Here is a 19,971-nt window from a genome sequence, read left to right as displayed (position 1 = left end):
TCCCTTCGACGGAGAATGCAGTATATAATGAGAAGATGGGAACCTGGGGAAAGAGTAGCATTGGGTTCTAGAAAATCGAAGGATTTCCAAGGGAAAGAGCTCCGTCGGGATCGTTCCTGCCTGCTCTCTAACGGTCAAAACGGTCTAACCCTAACCGGCCCACCCGATATCAAACCCTAAGTATCCAAATTAATAATTTTCACCGGTGAGTCATTCCCATGCTCCACCAAGAAAGCCGGCCTTTAAAGGCCCTTTTTCTCCGATTTTGTTCAGTTTCCCGCGGAATACACCTGCTGCCATTCGTCCTGCATCCCCAGTCCCTGCATAGTTGGGAAATCTTATCTGATCAGATCAGCGGCTTAGCTCGCTCCGAATGACATCATGGCCCCCGGCGTGAGCGTGATCGGCGCCGATCATGGCTGTAGCAACGGCGAGACCTATGCCGAGCTCCGTGGGCGGCCTCAGTGGGTGAAGTGTGCGGCCCCGGTAGCGGCCCGAGATGCCTCCAGGGCGGCCGAATCCGAGTTGAATGGTGCCGAGGATCACGGGCCGAACGGGAATGGGACGGCTTGGCCGCCATTGCACAAGCTGCGGGCGGCCCAACGGCGGGTCGAGCATGATTTCCGCTCGGATACCGTGACCGTGCCGACGGAGGAGATGATGTTGGTGAGTCTCGGAAATTCCGGGAAATGAGGCCAGAGATGAGTTGCTGACTGCAGCGTACAGGCGATGTTGGACGCATCCTTTCAAGATGATTTGTACGATTCTGGCGATGAGACCGTCAACAAGCTGCAGGACCGTATTGCGGAGATGACCGGGAAGGAGGCCGCGCTATGGACACTGTCCGGCACAATGGGCAATCAGATCTGCTTGCGGACACATCTGACACAGCCGCCACACTCGGTGCTGCTGGACTACCGCGCGCATGTGCATTGCTGGGAGACCGGTGCCATGCCCGTCTTGTCGCAGGCGTCAGTCACGCAGGTGCATCCACGAAATGGGCTACATTTGACTGTTGATGATGTGAGAGAGCACATCATTGCGGATGGGAATCGTAAGTCCCCAGAATATATATATATATACTCTATATATATTTTGTGAGGAAAAGTTAAGGCTGACTGAGGATAGTATACTTCCCACCAACCCGAGTCGTCTCCCTAGAGAATTCCCTCAGCGGGACAATTCTCCCGCTCAAAGACGCAAAAGAAATCTCCGAGTTCGTGCGCAAATTCCCCGTCGAGGAGGGTCAGACACCCATTGCGATGCACCTCGATGGTGCTCGGCTGCTAGACGCTGTCACCGCCGAGGGCGTCGACCTCAAAGAGTATTGCGCCTGCTTTGACAGCATCAGCATCTGTCTTTCCAAGGGCCTGGGGGCCCCTATGGGCAGCGTCATTGTCGGATCGAAAAAGTTCATCCAGCGCGCAAAGTATTTCCGGAAGATGTTCGGCGGTGGGACACGCCAGGTTCGTAAGCACCTAAAATTATATATATGAAGGACCAGAAACTAACGGTTGTATACAGGCCGGTATGATGGCCGCAGCAGCCCTTGCCGCCCTCGACTATACCATCCCTCGCCTACCTTCGGTCCACGCGCTGGCCAAGCAAACCGCCGTTGCCCTCCGCGAGATGGGCTACACCATTGCACTTCCCGTGCAGACCAATATGATCGTCCTCGACCTGAAGGCGGACGGCATTCCAGCTGCCGCATTTGTCGAGTACGGGAAGCGCGCGGGCGTCACGCTCTTCCCGTCCGGGCGGCTGGTGTTTCATCATCAGAATTCACCGCAGGCGGTGGAAAAACTAATTTCAGCTCTGAGAGCGCTGATGGAGGATAAAAAGGCTGGGAAGGCGTTGCCGGATTATCGGGTCACGGGAGGTTATCATTAAACATTATTCCTTCCAGCATTTTCATTTCAATTGGGTGGATGGTTCTCTTGTTCATTGATGGAAACGATACACTGCAACTTTACTGTCAAGTTTATATTGTACAACCTTTTCGAACTGTACGGAGATAATACATACAGATTGTCAAGCTCGCAAAGGCGTCACTAGCTTTGTCGACTGCGGCTCATTGTTTCCAGATGGCACCGTGAACCGCTTTTCATAGTCATCCATATCTGACCAACCGCGCTCCGGCCCCCAGAGGATCTTCTTCCCCGCCGCACGTGCCTCTGCGAGCAGCCGACTCATCAGCGACCCATCCTTCTGCACCGACGGCCAGGCATCAAACTCGACGTTCTCGAGCTTAGGCAACTGCTGTAAGATCCCGCGCAGCAGATCCCCCGCAAAGTTGGTGTAGAAATCCGTTGAGATGCGGAATCCTTCGAACACTGGATGGGACGGATCACACTGCACAAAAACTTTGAGGGTTTCCACACCCGTCAGCTCCCGCAGACCCAGACGGCGAGTTACCCGCCATGATTTTGGGGGTTTCGTCCAGCTTGATCCTAGAATCAGCTCGATCTTCCGGACTAGTGGCCGATAGGTGGGTGCTAAGCTGGCTAGCGTCGGCATCCGCGAGTAGTCCTGGATTGGGAACACGCGGAAGATCTGCGTAGAGTAGAACAGTGCAGCAGCTTCGTCGTGCAAGCGCCGCGAGGCGAGCAGTAGGGACAGCCGGTGTGAGCGCGGTGCCAGAATGCGGTTTTGCTTGGAGGACGCGCCCACGTTGCCGTTTACACCATTGTTACTTGTGTTTGAGCGGAAGAACACATATTCGTAGATTTTGAGCCGGATCTCGGATGGAAGATCAAAGAAGCGAAAGGGAGCAATTTCTTCTTCTTCGGACTGAGACTCATACTCTGTGTTCGAGACATCTGTTTCCTCACTTTGAGGATCTCCGCCCCGATCCTCGAGGCGCATACGCCTCAACGCCACAGTAACCGATTCCGAATCCATCGAGGCTGTTATGATGAAAGTAGAAGGAAATTACCGTATACGAAGAGACCAGCGGCGACAGGAACGATCAACATTCATAGTATTCATGATTCAATTCTGCAAAACCGAGCTAATCGACCAAGCGAAAAGGTATGAATGTATCTGGCTAACGGGGCTGCGCAGCTCATCGGGGACCTAGCTGCCGCTCTTGGGGCAAGACAGAACCGCTGTTCATTAGTCTCCCCAGCTAATACAGCCCGCCATTCACAGATGCATCAGAAGTGGAAGGCCAAATTGTCTGGGTTAGTGGTATCAACTTTCGTGGAGAGAGGAAAGAAAGAAAAGAAACAAATGAGCCGGAAAAATGTGGCCAAAATAAGGCACCGAAAGTGCGTTTGTGGTCTCTGCTGACCGACGAACTTATCGTCCGCAAAATCAACCCAATTGTTGTGTGCCTGAGGCATAAATGCATTTGTGGTTTCTGTCGGCCGCCGGACCGAAATGACGCTGCGGAATTTTCAAGCTTGGAGCAGCTCGATATGGTATATTAGGCCTTGTTACGGGCTTCTCTTTCGCGGCAAGGCATGACTGTCTAATTGGGTTCAATCTTCATTCTCAGTTTATCCGCTGACCGTCATCCGCCGGATCATGCTGAGCCGCGCCGTTCTGCCGCTGGCGCGGACCCGGCCAGTCTCGTCCGTTGTCCGCAGCTCCATCATCTCAAGCGCCGCGTCGTCTCCGCGATGGTATGCTAAAGGCAGAACTCCGCCGTACAAACTCCCCGACTCTGGATCTAGCAAGCCGTCTTCGGGCTCGTCTGCCTCAGACGGCAATGCGGAATCGGGACAACCACCGAAAGACCACTCTCCGCACCAACCTGAATTCGCAACCAGCGCAGACCCGGCTAAGAACGCGGCACCTCCGCCGCCCGGCACTGGAGCTGGTTCTTCACAAACACAAGATGAGTCCAAGTCCTCGCCGCAAGGGGATCGTCCTGGCGAGTCCGAAACTGGCGCACCAGGCCAAGAAGGAAGCCCAGAGCAACCGCAGAAACCTCTGCCGGATCTGACGCAAGGAATTCCCTCGACGATAGCCGCGGAGCTGGAGGCGGCCCGCGGTAAGAGTCGCGGCCCGACAGCGCTCAATTTGACGGAGGATCCAACCAAGGACGAAGACTATGAGCATGCCGGAAGCGACCGGGCGAGGGATTACGAGTCGTCCCTCGACCGGCGAAGGAACCGCTTGGCCAATCTCACGTACGCTGCATTTTTGCTGGGCGGCATTGCCGGCACAATATACCTGGGCCGCAACTGGGAATCGGAAGAGGAAGCCCAAAAACACCCCGAGGCGCCTTCGGGCTGGGGTCTGGGACTGTTCTACAAGCGTATCAAGGCTCGTCTGGATAGCATCACAAGCTACTACAAGGACCCAGCATTTGAGAAGTTGCTTCCGGATGAGGACCCGTCGCAGCGCCAGCCCTACACTCTGGTGCTGAGCTTGGAGGATCTGTTGGTGCACAGCGAGTGGACGCGGGAGCATGGTTGGCGGGTGGCCAAGCGTCCCGGTGTGGACTACTTCCTGCGCTACTTGAACCAGTACTATGAGCTGGTGCTGTTTACCAGCGTGCCGAGCATGATGGCGGACCAGGTCCTGCGCAAGCTGGATCCGTACCGGATTATCCGGTGGCCGCTGTTCCGCGAAGCCACCAAGTACAAGGACGGGGAGTACATCAAGGACCTTTCGTACCTGAACCGTGACTTGTCCAAGGTCATCCTCATCGACACGGTGCCGGCCCACGCGAAGGCTCAGCCTGAGAACGCCATCATCCTGCCGAAATGGAAGGGCGATCCCAAGGACAAGGGTCTGGTGGCCCTTATTCCGTTCCTCGAGTACGTTGCGGGCATGAACATCGAAGACGTGCGGCCGGTGCTCAAGTCGTTTGAGGGCACCGACATCCCGACGGAGTTCGCGGCGCGCGAACGCAAGATGCGGGAGAAATTCCAGAAGCAGCTCGAGGAGGAGCGCGCGCGGCGGCCACGTCTCGGCGTGGGCAACCTGGCGTCCCTGCTGGGCCTGAAGCCGCAGAGCGCCTTCGACACGGATCGTCCGGCAGCTGATAGCCTCAAGGAAGGCAAGATGCTCTGGGATCAGATCCGTGAGCGCGGCCAGAAGAATTACGAGCTGATGGAGCAGGAGATCCGCGAGAACGGCGAGAAGTGGCTAAAGATGATGGCCGAGGAGGAGGAGAAGTTCCGGCAGGAGCAGATGAAGAACATGAAGGGCAGCTTCACGAGCTTCTTTGGTGTTGGGAAAAAGGACGACAACAAATGATATCTGATCCTCGTTGGTGATGATCTTCTCCCTTCTCGTCTTTGCATCATGGGTATTTTTCTTGCTGTCAGATGTTTTAATTACTCTATAGACTCATCCATTACCGTTTGGAGGAGATTCGTCGCTCTGTACAATAGTCACGCATATTATGGAAAAAAGTTCTAGGGAGTATTTTTCTTGCTCATCACTAGTACAGGATCACATCGTTACTATTTCCTCTGCCATCATAGTTCCTCGTCAACCTCCATATGATTGCCGTCCTCTTTAGGTTTCTCTGTCGCCACTCGGGCGATGCAGGCCTCCTTGTCGATCATCTGCCGCGAAATGGCGACGATGTTATCCTCGATCAATTGCTGGCCGACGTCCTCGATATCTGCACAATGGAAAACATTAGTGCCCGCCACCAAACGGTAGAAATAAAGTAAAGTCTTACGTTTCTTCGGATCAACCTTGCCGACATATCGTGTCTTGAGCTGTTCCTTTGTCAGCTCCGTTTCCTCGCGAACGCGCTTCTCGTAGCCTTCGGCTAGCTCGACGAGCCGCTGCATGCGCTCGACGTTGCGCTTGGCGTCCTCGCGGAAGTCGTTCATCTGTAGCGCGTCCGTCCAGACGTGCTTATGCAGGTTCATGAGCATGTTCTCCTCCAGCCCAGTCTTGCGGTAGTTGATCGCCATGCTGTAGTAGTGCCGGTTGAGGCCGTGGATCAAGGCTTGGATCGATGGCTTGTTCAGGTGGCCCAGGTTCGACGTCGTCTGTCGCGGTTCCTGGCCCATGACCACCGTTTGTGGCACGATCAGCCGGAAGGCGTCGATGACAACCTTGCCCTTGACGGACTGGATCGGGTCGATGACCACGGCGACGGCGCGCGGGGTCAGCTGCTCGAAGGATTGTTGCGTGTTGATATCGACGGACGACAGCCAACAGCCGAAGCCAGGGTGAGAATGGTACCAGCCCACGACAGTCTCAGGTCTATCTCACAGTCAGAAAATCCCAAGTAGAGCTCGAATCAATCGGCTCTGACGTACCGCCCTGTTTGTCGCAGCATATCCATCATCTTGGTCTGGAAGACCGGATCGACGGCCTCGACACTAACGCCCGTCCCGCTTTGCGGCATGGCAAAAACATCTACAACTCGCACAGTGTATTCATCGACGAACTCTCCCAGCATCAGACCCATGACTTCCATCGGCACGCCTGCTCGCCCGTGTCGCAGCATCTTCAGCAACGCTAGCGACGAGATGTGGACTGTTTCCGAGTTATCAACAAGGTTTGGGCTATCCTGTCCATCTGTCAGTCGCGATCCTATCTGGTCCTTGCAAGAAACTCACTGTTGGCGCAGAACCGCCCATGCCAATGCCCATGTTCTGGGCGGCCTGGAGCATTCGATTGAAGCGCTCCATTGTGGCCGCTTTGAAGGTCTGAAAACAGAAAGAAAAGCGCGCAGAGGAGAAGCTTTCTCAAGAAAGGTCGCGATTATTGCTACTTTCGAGCTCGAAGATCTCCCAGCAGTAGAAATTAACAAGGAGACCTCCAAGCGACTGTCCCTATCGAACTTCAGGCAGTGAATGCTGTCGTAGCTCTGCACCGATGACGCCGGGATCATGACTAAGCAAGGTCTTGGCATCGGCCGAGCTTGGCCGGCGGAACGCGTTGTGATTGGTCCGCCCGGCTCTCCCAAATGGCCCGCGAGTCTTTGATGAATAGATGCCGCGCCCATTCTTCCCTCTAGCTTTGTTGCTTCTGCTCAATCCTCGTATGAGGTCCCTGTGAGGCGTTGCGAGCACGACCAAGAACGATCGTGCAGTCGGGACGGTGTATTGTTGCCCGATACTGGCCTTCCATCTCTCCTGCGCAACAATATCGGCCTCCTCTGGCCGCCCATTCCCCTCGCTCTTAGGCTTTCGTTGGCCCAGGATCGAGGCCGCTAGGCCGGCAGCATCGTATCGACAACCATGGCGGGCACTACGACCCTCGACGAGATCAATTTCAACAATCTGGCCACGGATAGGCAAAGGAAGGTCGCCTATTTCTACGACTCGGATGTCGGTAACTATGCCTATGTCTCTGGCCATCCGATGAAGCCGCATCGGATTCGGATGGCCCACAGTCTTGTCATGAACTATGGCCTGTACAAGAAGATGGAGATTTATGTACGTGAATAGTCGAGTTTCATTTGGATCAGGTAACTGATTTTTATGGCAGCGCGCCAAACCCGCTTCCAAGTTCGAAATGACCCAGTTCCATACCGACGAATATATCGATTTCCTGTCCAAGGTGACGCCGGATAACATGGATCAGTACGCCAAGGAACAGAGCAAATACAACGTAGGAGACGATTGTCCCGTCTTTGACGGTCTGTTTGAATTTTGCGGCATCAGCGCCGGTGGGAGTATGGAGGGCGCCGCGCGTTTGAATCGCAACAAGTGCGACATTGCGATCAACTGGGCCGGTGGTCTCCACCATGCGAAGAAGAGCGAGGCCAGTGGGTTTTGCTATGTCAACGGTGAGTCGGTCTGTCAGCCAGTCAGCTCCCGAGACTGACCGTGCGCAGATATCGTACTCGGCATCTTGGAACTACTCCGATTCAAGCAGCGTGTGCTCTACATTGATATCGATGTTCATCACGGCGATGGTGTCGAGGAAGCTTTCTACACCACTGATCGAGTCATGACGGTGTCCTTCCACAAATACGGAGAGTATTTCCCCGGAACTGGAGAGCTCCGTGATATTGGTGTCGGGCAAGGCAAATACTACGCCGTCAACTTCCCTCTGCGAGATGGAATCGACGATATCTCGTATAAGAGTATTTTCGAGCCCGTGATCCAGCATGTGATGGATTGGTACCGGCCGGAGGCAGTGGTTCTTCAATGCGGCGGCGACAGCCTGTCTGGTGATCGTCTGGGCTGTTTCAATCTTAGCATGCGCGGCCATGCCAATTGCGTCAACTTTGTCAAGAGCTTCAACCTGCCAACGCTGGTTGTCGGCGGAGGAGGATACACGATGCGTAACGTCGCCCGGACATGGGCGTTTGAGACGGGCATTCTCCTTAATGAACAACTCAGTCCGCAGCTACCGTATAACGACTACTACGAGGTAAGTTTCCGCCCACTCCATCTTGCCGGACTGAGAGTCTGATAGGAAATAGTATTTCTCTCCTGATTACGAGTTGGATGTGCGCCCGTCCAACATGGACAATGCGAATACAAAGGAATATCTCGACAAGATCCGAAGCCAGGTCATTGAGAACCTGAAGCGCACCGCTTTTGCCCCTTCAGTGCAAATGACCGATGTTCCTCGCGACCCGCTGGTGCCTGGAATGGACGACGAGGCCGATGCCGAAATGGATGATCTCGATGAGGACGAAAATAAGGACGTACGACATACCAAACGTCGGTTCGATCAATATATCGAGAAGACTGGCGAGTTGAGCGACAGCGAAGACGAAGCAGAGCTCGCGTCTCACGGCATCCGACGCCAGCCAGGTGCGGTGAAACGGAGGAATCAAGCCAACTACCGCGATATGGACAACGAGGAGACCGTACCACTCAGTAGCATCGCTACGCCGCGGGAGGCCTCCCTGGCTCCCGGTCAGGGCGAGGCTACAGCCGTGGCCGCCGGAGCTGTGGCTGAAAAGACCAATGGAGACACCTCGACAGCGGAACGCGAGAAGTCGCCGTCTGCCGCCGCCGCCCAGACAACTGATGAAGCTGCCGAGGACGGGAAAGAGGTTGCCACTGGATCCGCCGCGACTCCTGCGCGGGAGGAACCTCAGACTACGGAAGACGTCGAGATGGAGGACGTCGGAGAAGCTCCACGCGCCGGTGAGTCCGAACAACCGGCCTCCACTGAGCCCACAATTCAGGAGAACACGCCTCCTGCATCGCCGCCCCGGGAGGAGACTGCCGAGTCAAAGGCTTCTGGAAAACGGTCTACGTCACCCATGGACGAGGCACCGCAGCCTGAGGCATCAGCAACTGAACCCATCATCAAGACTGAAGATGCTTCCCAGGCTGCCACTGCCGAAGAGACCAAAGACGCCAAGCCTGCCGAAGGTGACGTGAAAGCCGAGGAGAAAGAGACAACGGAAGACAAGCCGGCCGAGAATGGCAACTGAAGCATGACTTGAGATATTACCTTGTATCAGTTCTCAAAAAGATAAGGGCGTCCTGGGATCACAAACGGCATGGTGGTGTTGGGTTTGGTCCGGCGTGTGTCACTTTGGTTTTGAGTTCATTGTGGCATCCGTACTGATTTTGAATATATGGTTTGTTTGTGTTTACTTTAGAAGACGATGTCTGTTTATGAGTTATGTATTTACTGGGTCCATCAAGCATACTATCATTTTCCTTCACGTCTCAATCGTCGTAGAAGTCGGAGTGCTCAGGGCAAGACCTAAGAGACGTTCCGAAAACAGCCTAGCGTTAGGGCTAGAGCGGAACCCAATCCGCCCAGACCGAACCAATCATATCGCGACTGCCAAGATTTGTTCCCACTAAGCGAGAAGGAGCACTCTGGAAGGAAATTTGCAGACTTGCTCGAAGAGACCTGGACGACTCTTCTCCGTTGTCGACGTTCCTCCCGCGCCTCCCTTCCTCCTTTTATTCGGTAGATAAAGAACGTGACAGACCGCCAAAATGTCGAAGCGAGGGTGAGTACAGACAGTTCCCTCGGTGGTGTTGATTGTGCGGAGGACGGTTGTGTGTGCGATTTGAAGTCGAGATCGCAGCTGTGTTATTCCGCGGTGGTCGCAGGAATTGAATGACGGATGGACGTCTCGGGTTTGGAATAATGGCTGACTATAGTTTGTCTCCTCCAGACGTGGTGCTGCTTCGGGCAACAAGCTCCGTATGACCCTCGGTCTGCCTGTGTACGTGAACCAGCCGCCCTCGATCCTACCCTTCGCGAATCAACGTCGAAGAATCGGAAGATGCGAAATTTTTCCTGGGAGCGAATGGCGAGACTAACTCGGCTCGAACAGTGGCGCCGTCATGAACTGCTGCGACAACTCTGGCGCCCGGAACTTGTACGTCATTGCTGTCCAGGGTGCCGGTGCTCGTCTCAACCGCCTGCCCGCTGCGGGTGTCGGTGACATGGTCATGGCCACCGTCAAGAAGGGCAAGCCCGATCTGCGAAAGAAGGTCATGCCCGCCGTGATTGTCCGGCAGTCGAAGCCGTGGCGACGGGCGGATGGAATGTACCTGTACTTTGAGGACAATGCGGGTGTGGTACGTATCTACTCTTCCGGTCTACGCTGTGGGATTTATCGATCGATCTTCTACGGTCGCGACCGGAGACGTCTTTTAGGAACTGTTATTGACTTGATTGTTTAGATCGTCAACAACAAGGGTGAAATGAAGGGATCGGCCATCACCGGGCCCGTCGGTAAGGAGGCTGCGGAGCTCTGGCCTGTAAGTGCCCTCCCTGCTATTATGATCAATCGGTCACGCGACTAATGTTCCCTCACAGCGTATTGCGTCCAACTCTGGTGTCGTCATGTAAACTCGGTTATACGAGTATAGAATCAAACCAGAATGAAAAATGTAACGAGATACCAGAATGGGATTTGGGCGTTCAATTCATTGCATCAATTTCAGTTTCAATCTGTGTAGAATGCTCATCCCTTGGTCCTTTCTTCACGTCCTACGTCTGATCAAGTTGTAGCTGGTTGCCGAAAGGGGCAGGAGTTTATACGCGATTACCGTATACAATATTTACCAATACGATATTATGTAACGAGTCCCCGCATTTTGCAGTTTAACCCCCCACCGATATGGATCACCGAAGCTGCTGGAAGAGCTTGAAGAAATAAATACAGAAATCAGGAGGTCGATTTTCGAATTATTCGTTCGTTGCCTTCTACGAGTTCGAAGAAAAGTCAGAGAGGAACCACGATGGACGACGAGGGCCCGAGCCGCGAAGAGCTCCGACGGCGCGAGGAAGAAGAGAAGGAGCGCAAGGCGAAGGAAGACGCCGAGCAGGCGAAGCTCCCATACAAATGGACGCAGACCATCAAGGACGCGGACGTGTCGGTGCCCGTGCCGGGGAATATCAGGGGTCGCGATGTGGTGGTTGAGTTGACAAAGACGAAGATCAAGGTTGGGTTGAAAGGGCAGGAGCCGATTATCGACGTACGTCTTTTTTCCATCTTCTTGGGGGAAAAGTAATTTCAGTCAAGGAATTGGTTCTAAGGTGGAGGATGAACTAGGGCGACTTTCCCCATCCCATCCGCGTCGACGAATCCACCTGGACGCTCGAAACAACGCCTACGGGTAAAGAAATCTCGATCCATCTCGACAAGGTGAATAAGATGGAGTGGTGGCCGCACATCGTGACGTCGGCTCCCAAGATTGATGTGACGAAGATCGTGCCGGAGACGTCGTCGTTGAGTGACCTCGACGGCGAAACGCGCGCAATGGTCGAGAAGATGATGTATGATCAGCGGCAGAAGGAGCTGGGCAAGCCGACAAGTGATGAGCAGAAGAAGATGGAGATTTTGAAGAAGTTTCAGGAGCAGCATCCTGGTAAGTATTTTTTTTTTCTCTCCCATTGATTTGAGAACGATGTTGCTGATGAGTTGAAGAAATGGACTTCTCGAAAGCAAAGATCGGTTAAGTCATGGATTGGAGTCTGGGAGTTTGATCGATAGTGTATGCATGAACAATGATGTTATGGTTATGAACAAAAATAGTATACATAGAGGAGATTGTACACGGGTATCATCATATCTATCCTATCGTACATTTCAATCGGCCAGTCGCAAGTGATACGTCTTCAATGCTTCTTCAGTCATCTTGCTCGGTGCACCCACCATTGCATCCTCGCCGCCTCTCCCGGTCTTTGGGAAGGCGATCACATCCCGCACTGATTCCTTGCCTAGCATCACGGCGACCAACCGGTCAAACCCCAGCGCGATGCCTGCATGCGGCGGACACCCAGCCCGCAAAGCGTCCAGCAGGTGCGAGAAATCCGCCAGCCGCTCGGGGGGCATCTGCAGGATGTCCCGCAGGATGAGCTCCTGCACTCGCGCATCGTGAATACGTCTGCTGCCGCCGCCCAGTTCGACACCATTGACGACCAGATCATAGTGGTCCGCGACGGCGGCCGTCGGGTCCGTCAGGAGCAAGTCCACGTCTTGTGGAGTCTTAGGTGCCGTGAACGGGTGGTGTGTCGATGAGAACCCTGCTCGGCCGCCCTGGCCGGGGTTATCGGTGTCATCGGCGTCGAGAGTGAAAAGAGGGAAGTCGGTAATCCAGAGGAAATCGAAGCCCGTTGGGGCCGGCTTGAGGTTTTCCTTCACGGCGGCAGCGTGCAGAGCACGGCGGAGATCGCCGAGGCGTGTTGAGCCGCCGGAAAAAGGTGCGTTCTTGCGCGCCTGCAGGACGATCAAGTCTCCATGCTCCGGTTGCAGGACTTCCTCTACTCGCTCCGCAGCTTCGAAGCCAAAAGGCATCAAACCGGACAGCGGCTTTCGCGCGTCGTAGACAAAGATGCCTGGAGGCCCGTCGGGGTTGTTGTTGAACGGGGCTCCCGCGGGAGAATCGAGGAAGCGGGTAACAAAGTCTAGCATTGCTTGCGGATCATTGTCGATGCCTTCGAACTTGAATGCCTCAACAATGGGTTCAGTCAGAGGCGTCATCTTCATGACGAGGTCCACAGGCAAGAGGTAGTCAAGCCTGGTGAACTCCATCCCGATCCTGGTGTCCGGCTTGTCAGAGCCGTATCGGGCCATGGCTTCCGTGTAGGACATCCGTTTGAATGGTCCAACTGGGATTTCATAGTCAAGGAGACTCGACCACAATCTTCGAATAACCCTCTCAATTGTCTTCATGACGTCTTCCCCTGTGGCAAATGACATCTCCAAATCGAGCTGTCCTCATCAGTAGCCGCCAAACAAATAATGCAGTGACAAGTCCCACCTGAGTGAATTCTGGCTGTCGATCAGCTCTCAGATCCTCGTCTCTGAAACAGCGCGCAAACTGGTAGTACCGTGGAATTCCACTGGCCATCAGAATCTGCTTGTACTGTTGTGGACTCTGTGGCAGCGCGTACGCCAGACCCTTCCGCCTTGTCGGGACGAGAAACTCGCGGGCTCCCTCCGGGGTAGACTTGAACAGGAGCGGCGTCTCGATTTCCACAAAGGGAGGTTGGCATTGTTCCAGTTCCTCTCGGCAGATATTCCGCACTCGTGCGCGGAATCTCAGAGCTTCCCGTAGTTGCTTATCCGACCGCAGCTGGAGGTACCTCTGCTCCGGAGAATAGGCAGCCTCGGAGGTCATAATAATATCTTTTGGGAATTCATTGAGCGGCCAGATTGACTCGACATTCAACTCAAGACTGTCGATACGCTCAACATCAGCCGCTTCACGCTCGCCTGTGCTTCCTTTTTTCTCCTGAAGAGTCCCAGAAACGGCGACGGGGCTATTCGCGGCGATAGACTTGAGCCTGCAATGCACTTCATCATTTTTGGCGGACGAAACAAGCTGAATGTTTTGCCGCATTGTCGGGTCTGTTAATCTGACGAAAGATAGTTTCTTCGACAGGTCGACCCGCGTCCCAAGGTAGCCATGGAGAACGACATTCTCTCCGGGAGACGCATGACGCAGCAAGGATTGAAAGTCATGTGTTGCGCTGGGGAACTCCACTGGATTTTGCTTAGCAAATATATACGGAGGCCACTACAATGTGGCGCTTACCTGAACATTTGTATTGATCCAAAAGATTGGAGCTTGGGCTGACCTCATGGCTTTGCTGAGCTTGCTTCGAGGTATTATGGAACCAGCTACTTGGGATAAAAGAGCTGCATATCCATGGCTGCTGCTTCGACGAAGTTATTCGCGGGAGACTTGATATCCCAGCAGATCGCTGACAGAAATAAAATTGACGGTGAATCAAATGCCGTCCAATTTGCCTTGCCTGCATGAGTACGGCCGGACGCGACACAATGCTATCTTCAGATTATGATGCAAGCTCCGATGCGACGAAAGCATCGGCCCATGTAGGCTTAATTACGATATTACTAAAACTGGCCATAGCTGCCGTTCTAGGGTTAGCGCAGTGCTCAGCGCAGCCATAAAAAATTTCCTCCTCCACACCTCTCTTTCTCTCTCCATCCTTCCAAGTTTTGTACAGGTGAGCCCTATCGGCACCCTCGTAATGCCAATCTCTCGTACTGATGCCTTTTCCAGATGATGAAAGCCTGGCGTGTCCTATTTGACCTCGCTCCTCCTCACGGGCCGTGGTTCTCCTCTGCATTGAGGCCTAAGGACTGCGGTCCGGGAAGGAGGAGGAGTATGAAAGAGGCGTTCGGCACACCCAGTCCTTGTTACACCCAACGGACGCGATGAAGGCATCTCTGATCAACACACACAAAACTTGGAGGTGTCCGGTGCTCGTGTATGGAGTGCCTCTGTTAGCTGTCGGGGCGCAAGCCTTTGGTGTTTGTGCCATTCGCTGGCTATTGCTTACTGGCTTTGTCAGAGGCATTATCTCAGGGCGTCAGTATCATTGAGCGGGGCGTCATCGGAGCCGGCGTTGCTGTCATCGTCAATCACGAGGATAAGGGCGCCAAGTTCGATGGTGGCGCCGCTCGGAGATACTGACGGGTTTCCTGAGGGAAAATGACGGCATCGAACCGTGAGGATCCAGGGAGACTCTGCAAGAACACTGGAGTCCCTGGATCTAACGCCTTACAACTTGTAAGTCCCATCTTTGTTACTTCAGTCTCAATTGAAATGATGAAATATTACGGATGTACTCACAGACCTGTTCTGATGTGCGCAAACTTCATGTGGATAACTCCGTTGCCTTCCTTCTGATTGATGCTTTACGCCTGTTGCGCTTTCATTGCTGGATATGCTCGGTGCTGACGGTTGCAATAGATTCCACCTTTATGTAAGCTGTACAAGTGCGATAGCAGGAATAAATGGTGGTTGAATATAATTATTACTTTTTCATTATGTACTTTTGTCCGTACCAATTCCGTAAACTCGCGTAGAGTCCATGTAATTGCTCTTGTTGCCGATGAATTCCAGCTGTTCTGGATTTTGTATATGATCGGAGATCGCATCAACTTTTCTCCGCCCAAAATTTCTATGCGGACAAGCTCCGGACAACAGAATCAGACCTCTCGCACCTTATCAGCAATGACCATTCGGCGTCTAAGGAAATCATAGATCGGCCCAATGATGCCCCCGTCGGAATTGGGTCGCTCGACGACCAGGCGATTCCTTCATCCAACCGCCATTTCGGCAGGTCAACACTCACTACGTCTACAAGCCCGTCCGCCGCGCATCGCGCTGCAAACAAATAATGGGGTGCAATTAGAGCCAAGGCGATGGATTACACAACAGTATCTTCGTCGCATGGAGGAGGCGAAGGCCCAATGGGCAGGTTTTGCGAAGGAGATCCGAGAAGGAAAGCGAAAAAGCTTCCTGCAACACCTGGAAGAGCGACAGCTTGTGCACCAGATTGTTGGGTACGTTTTTCGTTGGTCGTGGTTTCCTTTAGAAAGACGAAGCTGATAAGCGCCCACCTCAGTGATCGCGATGTTCTCAACAATTTGTTTATTGAAAAACGGGTTGGTATGTACGCAGGTGTTGACCCGACGGCGCCGTCATTACATGTCGGCCATATGCTCCCGCTTATGGTCTTGGCCTGGGGATATGCCTGGGGATTGCCGGTTACCTTTCTGGTGGGTAATCATTGTTTTGTGGTAGGGTTCTTCGGATGTCGTTGACTTGTTCCAGCTTGGAGGTGCTACAGCCAGAATCGGCGATCCAACGGGTCGAACCCAAGGTCGCGAGCCGGTCCATAGCTCCATTCGAACAGCAAACATGGCCAGCATGCATATTCAGCTGAAGAGAATCGGCGCCAGTATTGAAAAGTACGCCATTCGCCATGGATACAAGAAGGAGTGGATTTGGAGGCGCGCCTTGACGAACAACAACACCTGGTGGAACAAGAAGCCTTTTGCCGAGATCATTCGAGATCTTGGAATGCACATGCGGCTCGGGCCAATGCTGGGACGAGAGACGTACGATGCACTTTTTGTTTTTTTGATTTTCTACTGTGCCTACTGACTGTTTTGTAGGGTGAAGACCCGACTCGAGGGCAGTGGCATGTCGTTCGGCGAGTTTTGTTATCCTCTCATGCAGGCATGGGACTGGTGGGAGCTATTCAAGAAGGGCACGCAGGTGCAAGTTGGAGGCTCCGACCAGTTCGGAAACATCCTCTTCGGCGTGGATGCGGTCCAGGCTATTGCGAAAAACACGGCCATCGAGATTGATCGACGACCGGTTGATGACCCGTTGGACAAGCCTATTGGGTTTACCACGCCGCTTCTGACAACGTCCTCTGGCGAGAAGATCGGCAAGTCCGCTGGCAATGCTATTTGGCTAGACAAGGACTTGACCTCTACATTTGAACTCTATCAGGTACGTCTTGCTGATTCAACGGTAGGGACTCTGCTAACGCACACAGTTCTTCGTGAGAACACCCGACCATGAGGTCGAGCGGTATCTCAAGATGTTTACATTCCTGCCTCTCGAGCGCATTGCGGAGATCATGGCGGAGCAGAACAAGGACCCGTCCAAGCGCGTCGCGCAGCACGCGCTGGCTCGGGAATTCCTTGAAATTGTTCATGGACCCGAGGAGGCCAAGGCTGCCGAGATGCAACACCGACAGCTCTTCCGTCCTCGGTCGTCTACTGCGGAGCCCACGCCGCCGCCCGCAACACCGCCCAAGGTCCCTCCCGAATATGCTCACAAGCCAGAGGCGCAATTCATCAACCCCGGTTCTGGCAACAAATATGCTCCGATCACGACCTATGCTAACATGCCCAGCATCCGCGTCAAGCTGCCGCGGTCCTTGGTGCTGGAGCAACCGTTTAATAAAGTCCTCCGAGCCGCGGGTCTCGTGGCGTCCAACTCCGAGGGTCACCGTCTGATCGTGAACCGTGGCGCATCCATTGGCAGCCGCCCGGGCGACAGCGGACCCATGTCCGATGCTTTGGAGTTCACCCCTCTCAACATCTGGTCGCCGGAGAAGAACCGCGACTATGTGATTGACGATAAACTCGTCATTTTCAAGGTCGGCAAGTGGAAGTTCAAGTTGGTCGAGCTGGTCGATGACGAGGAGTTTGACCGACAGGGCCTCACTGCGCCCGGCTGGGAGGAGTTCAAGCGCGCAAAGGCAGAGAAAGAGCAGAAAGAAGCCCAGTCGGGAACAGCCAAGGACGCTGGGAAGGACAATTCCAACGCGAATGAGGAACAGAAGGAGGCGTGAGCGGTCCGCATTGTACTATAGAAATTGTACCATAGACCACTCTGTACTATATTCTACGGCATCATGGCATGACTACCGATCTTGTACTGCTGTCCTTTGAAACGAAACGAGTGAAAGGGTTCGAAACCTGCCCTAACCCTTAGGCACCAAAGTATCGGAAGGCAATGCGGCGAGATGATGTCGATTTGCCTCTTTGTTTGGCTGAATCGGCTCAGTGTTTCGGAAAACCTGGTTGCGGGGGAAATAAATTAACTGACGGCAGTTGCATTTCTCTTTCAAATGACGTATTTGACTACTCTGGACAAGGCTTCAGGGGCACGACGCACTTAATTATGGTGTTGGGTCCCCGATTTTCAACAGCTCAGCCGGCTTAATCTCAGATTGATATATTCACGTGACTTAAAGTTCTATGCTTTTCCATTCTAGGTAGGTTGCAGTTTTCCCTGGCGACCAATGAAATGAAGAGGCTGCCGCTTGCATCTTGGCTAAACCATGTGCAGCAGTAGGCCAACACCTTTGAAGTCCAATGCGGACGCCCAAAGCCCTCGTGCCCTATGACCTTGTGCGAATTAACCTATGAACCGCATAATTCGGCCCCTGCTACCGTACCTTCTTTCAGCGGGTCCGAATTTCAACAAATTATGCCTACCGGAGCGGGAACAGGTGCGAGTAGCCCCCACTAACATACCGCTGTTATTTATGTAACTTGCTGTTGGCGGACTCTCGCCGACTTCCGAAGCATTCTTCATGATGCGACTGACGAGCCTCGTATTTATTAAATAAATAGACTAGATAGCGATATAATAATGAAGACAAACTTTCTCAGCACCTTGTTTCCTTTCATCCCAGAGTATATTTCGCAAATGAAGCGGTGACCGTGGCTTCTCGATGATTGCAAAGTCCATATTCCTTGGACGTCAAGCTCTGCCTGTTGGCACGATGCGAAATGTTCAACTCTTCATTTGCGCCCTGTTTGCGACATTCACGATCTTTTTCCTAGCCCGACAAGTTCCGCATGTTGAAACAGGCGAGAAAACACCGTTGGTAGTCACCGAAAGCGCCTCGGAAGATGGTGGCAATAGTAGCGTGCCCAAGGCGCGCATTGCCAAGGTATCCATGGCGTTCGGGGATGACCAGATGTATGCGCGGGCGCTGGAAAATCACAGACGGCATGCTGAGAGATGGGGCTATCCCATGTATGCATTGCGGCGGGACGCTTTAGGTGGGTTTCGCAATAAGCCAGCTTGGATGCTCTCTCTTGTAGTTCAAGAACTGGCGAAACCACCGGAAGATCGTGTGGATTGGATATTGTATGTCTCTAACGCCGACAACATTATGTGTCAACACTAACCGAGACGCCACTTCCTTGGATAGCTGGGCAGACGGAGACTCGCTCATTATAAATCCCTCTATTCCGCTGGAGATTTTCCTTCCCCCGCCGGACCTCGATGATATCCATATGATCAGCACCAAGGATCACAATGGGTTTAACTCTGGGATTATGTTCCTTCGCGTCCACCCTTGGACTGTAGCCTTTCTGACGGAGACATCGGCTTATCCGCTGTGTCGACCCGAAGAAGATCTTGGGGCTTACTACGACCAGGAAGCTATGTCACGACTTCTCAGACGTACCGACGGTCCACCTACCGGCCAGGGGTATGCTGATCAGGCAGTGTACATGCCTCGACTGTGGATCAATCCATACGAAACAATCCATGGCTTTGAAGGGGAAAAGGGTGATATATTGGTTCACTTTCCGGGATTGTTCCAATATAGAGAGGAGCGGATGGAAAAGTGGTTTTCTGAATTGGAACGACACCAGGAGGACTGGGAGGTGCCTCTTGAGGAAACAAAGTACCAAGATCGCACGACGACATTCTGGAATAGTATTCGCGAGGCCCGGAATGCATTTAAGGCAGCATTAGAGGCAGTTGCGCAAGAGCCAGAGGGTACGCCAATTGATGCTCGACGTGAAGCCCTCATCAATCTGCGGAATGCAGTACGGTTTGAGGCACACCATCCCGAAGAGCTACATAAAGCAATGGATGCGTTGAATGCAGCTATTGCTAAGGACGCTCAGGATGCCCAAAGTCAGAATCGGCAAACCCAGAACCAGCAAGGCCAGGGTCCGCAAGGCCAGAACCAACAAAATCAGGACCAGCAAAGTCCGGATCAACAAGGTGAAGGCCCGCAAAGTCAGACTGAATAAGCTCGGAACGAGGAGTATAAAGAACAGCGAGGTTCGGGTGAATCTGTCCGATGTTCAATGACCACAGTCTCTAAAGTTATTTGGAACTTTGGTAGGTTGGCTCAAATTCTGTCAGGGCAGCGGGACTGTTCTGGGTTCGGGATACCTTGGTTGCGGCTGATGTTTCGAATGCTATGTATGAGTACATACATGTTTTTTCTAGATTAGATGAACTGCTGTGCATATGCAGGCGAAAGGGTCGGGCGGTATAGAGGGATTACAGACATTGC

At 53.3% G+C, this 19,971-nt stretch overlaps 10 protein-coding genes across 10 annotated transcripts; 7 read left to right on the top strand and 3 right to left on the bottom strand.

The window, feature by feature from the left end:
* Positions 1 to 381: 381 nt before the first annotated feature.
* VTN49DRAFT_4776 (uncharacterized protein) lies at positions 382 to 1,890 on the top strand (the record flags this gene model as incomplete). Its single annotated transcript, XM_069412759.1, has 4 exons — positions 382 to 666; positions 727 to 1,054; positions 1,129 to 1,466; positions 1,525 to 1,890. The coding sequence occupies 4 exons, from the start codon at positions 382 to 384 to the stop codon at positions 1,888 to 1,890; spliced, it is 1,317 nt and encodes a 438-aa protein (XP_069266695.1).
* Positions 1,891 to 2,031: 141 nt separating this feature from the next.
* VTN49DRAFT_4775 (uncharacterized protein) lies at positions 2,032 to 2,901 on the bottom strand (the record flags this gene model as incomplete). The annotated part of the gene is made up of 1 exon (XM_069412758.1): positions 2,032 to 2,901. The coding sequence occupies one exon, from the start codon at positions 2,899 to 2,901 to the stop codon at positions 2,032 to 2,034; it is 870 nt and encodes a 289-aa protein (XP_069266694.1).
* A 627-nt stretch (positions 2,902 to 3,528) lies between these two features.
* Positions 3,529 to 5,211, top strand: VTN49DRAFT_4774 (uncharacterized protein; the record flags this gene model as incomplete). The annotated part of the gene is made up of 1 exon (XM_069412757.1): positions 3,529 to 5,211. The coding sequence occupies one exon, from the start codon at positions 3,529 to 3,531 to the stop codon at positions 5,209 to 5,211; it is 1,683 nt and encodes a 560-aa protein (XP_069266693.1).
* Positions 5,212 to 5,435: 224 nt separating this feature from the next.
* On the bottom strand, positions 5,436 to 6,611 carry VTN49DRAFT_4773 (uncharacterized protein; the record flags this gene model as incomplete). The annotated part of the gene is made up of 4 exons (XM_069412756.1): positions 5,436 to 5,584; positions 5,645 to 6,180; positions 6,237 to 6,490; positions 6,540 to 6,611. The coding sequence occupies 4 exons, from the start codon at positions 6,609 to 6,611 to the stop codon at positions 5,436 to 5,438; spliced, it is 1,011 nt and encodes a 336-aa protein (XP_069266692.1).
* Positions 6,612 to 7,163: 552 nt separating this feature from the next.
* VTN49DRAFT_4772 (uncharacterized protein) lies at positions 7,164 to 9,325 on the top strand (the record flags this gene model as incomplete). The annotated part of the gene is made up of 4 exons (XM_069412755.1): positions 7,164 to 7,361; positions 7,414 to 7,714; positions 7,763 to 8,304; positions 8,357 to 9,325. 4 exons carry the CDS (start codon positions 7,164 to 7,166, stop codon positions 9,323 to 9,325), a joined length of 2,010 nt encoding a protein of 669 aa, XP_069266691.1.
* A 520-nt stretch (positions 9,326 to 9,845) lies between these two features.
* On the top strand, positions 9,846 to 10,710 carry VTN49DRAFT_4771 (60S ribosomal protein uL14; the record flags this gene model as incomplete). The annotated part of the gene is made up of 5 exons (XM_069412754.1): positions 9,846 to 9,859; positions 10,028 to 10,078; positions 10,190 to 10,436; positions 10,542 to 10,619; positions 10,678 to 10,710. 5 exons carry the CDS (start codon positions 9,846 to 9,848, stop codon positions 10,708 to 10,710), a joined length of 423 nt encoding a protein of 140 aa, XP_069266690.1.
* Positions 10,711 to 11,102: 392 nt separating this feature from the next.
* Positions 11,103 to 11,823, top strand: VTN49DRAFT_4770 (uncharacterized protein; the record flags this gene model as incomplete). Its single annotated transcript, XM_069412753.1, has 3 exons — positions 11,103 to 11,339; positions 11,417 to 11,732; positions 11,792 to 11,823. The coding sequence occupies 3 exons, from the start codon at positions 11,103 to 11,105 to the stop codon at positions 11,821 to 11,823; spliced, it is 585 nt and encodes a 194-aa protein (XP_069266689.1).
* A 130-nt stretch (positions 11,824 to 11,953) lies between these two features.
* Positions 11,954 to 14,130, bottom strand: VTN49DRAFT_4769 (uncharacterized protein; the record flags this gene model as incomplete). Its single annotated transcript, XM_069412751.1, has 3 exons — positions 11,954 to 13,078; positions 13,128 to 13,852; positions 13,905 to 14,130. The coding sequence occupies 3 exons, from the start codon at positions 14,128 to 14,130 to the stop codon at positions 11,954 to 11,956; spliced, it is 2,076 nt and encodes a 691-aa protein (XP_069266688.1).
* A 1,262-nt stretch (positions 14,131 to 15,392) lies between these two features.
* VTN49DRAFT_4768 (uncharacterized protein) lies at positions 15,393 to 17,493 on the top strand (the record flags this gene model as incomplete). Its single annotated transcript, XM_069412750.1, has 5 exons — positions 15,393 to 15,685; positions 15,748 to 15,901; positions 15,957 to 16,243; positions 16,301 to 16,643; positions 16,690 to 17,493. 5 exons carry the CDS (start codon positions 15,393 to 15,395, stop codon positions 17,491 to 17,493), a joined length of 1,881 nt encoding a protein of 626 aa, XP_069266687.1.
* Positions 17,494 to 18,432: 939 nt separating this feature from the next.
* VTN49DRAFT_4767 (uncharacterized protein) lies at positions 18,433 to 19,702 on the top strand (the record flags this gene model as incomplete). Its single annotated transcript, XM_069412749.1, has 2 exons — positions 18,433 to 18,803; positions 18,868 to 19,702. 2 exons carry the CDS (start codon positions 18,433 to 18,435, stop codon positions 19,700 to 19,702), a joined length of 1,206 nt encoding a protein of 401 aa, XP_069266686.1.
* Positions 19,703 to 19,971: the final 269 nt, after the last annotated feature.

Source organism: Thermomyces lanuginosus (assembly GCF_041956635.1).
Source record: "Thermomyces lanuginosus strain ATCC 200065 unplaced genomic scaffold VTN49scaffold_32, whole genome shotgun sequence".
NCBI lineage: Eukaryota > Fungi > Ascomycota > Eurotiomycetes > Eurotiales > Trichocomaceae > Thermomyces > Thermomyces lanuginosus.
The sequence above is the reverse complement of the archived record's forward strand: the minus strand, read 5'-3'. Positions and strand labels throughout refer to the sequence as shown.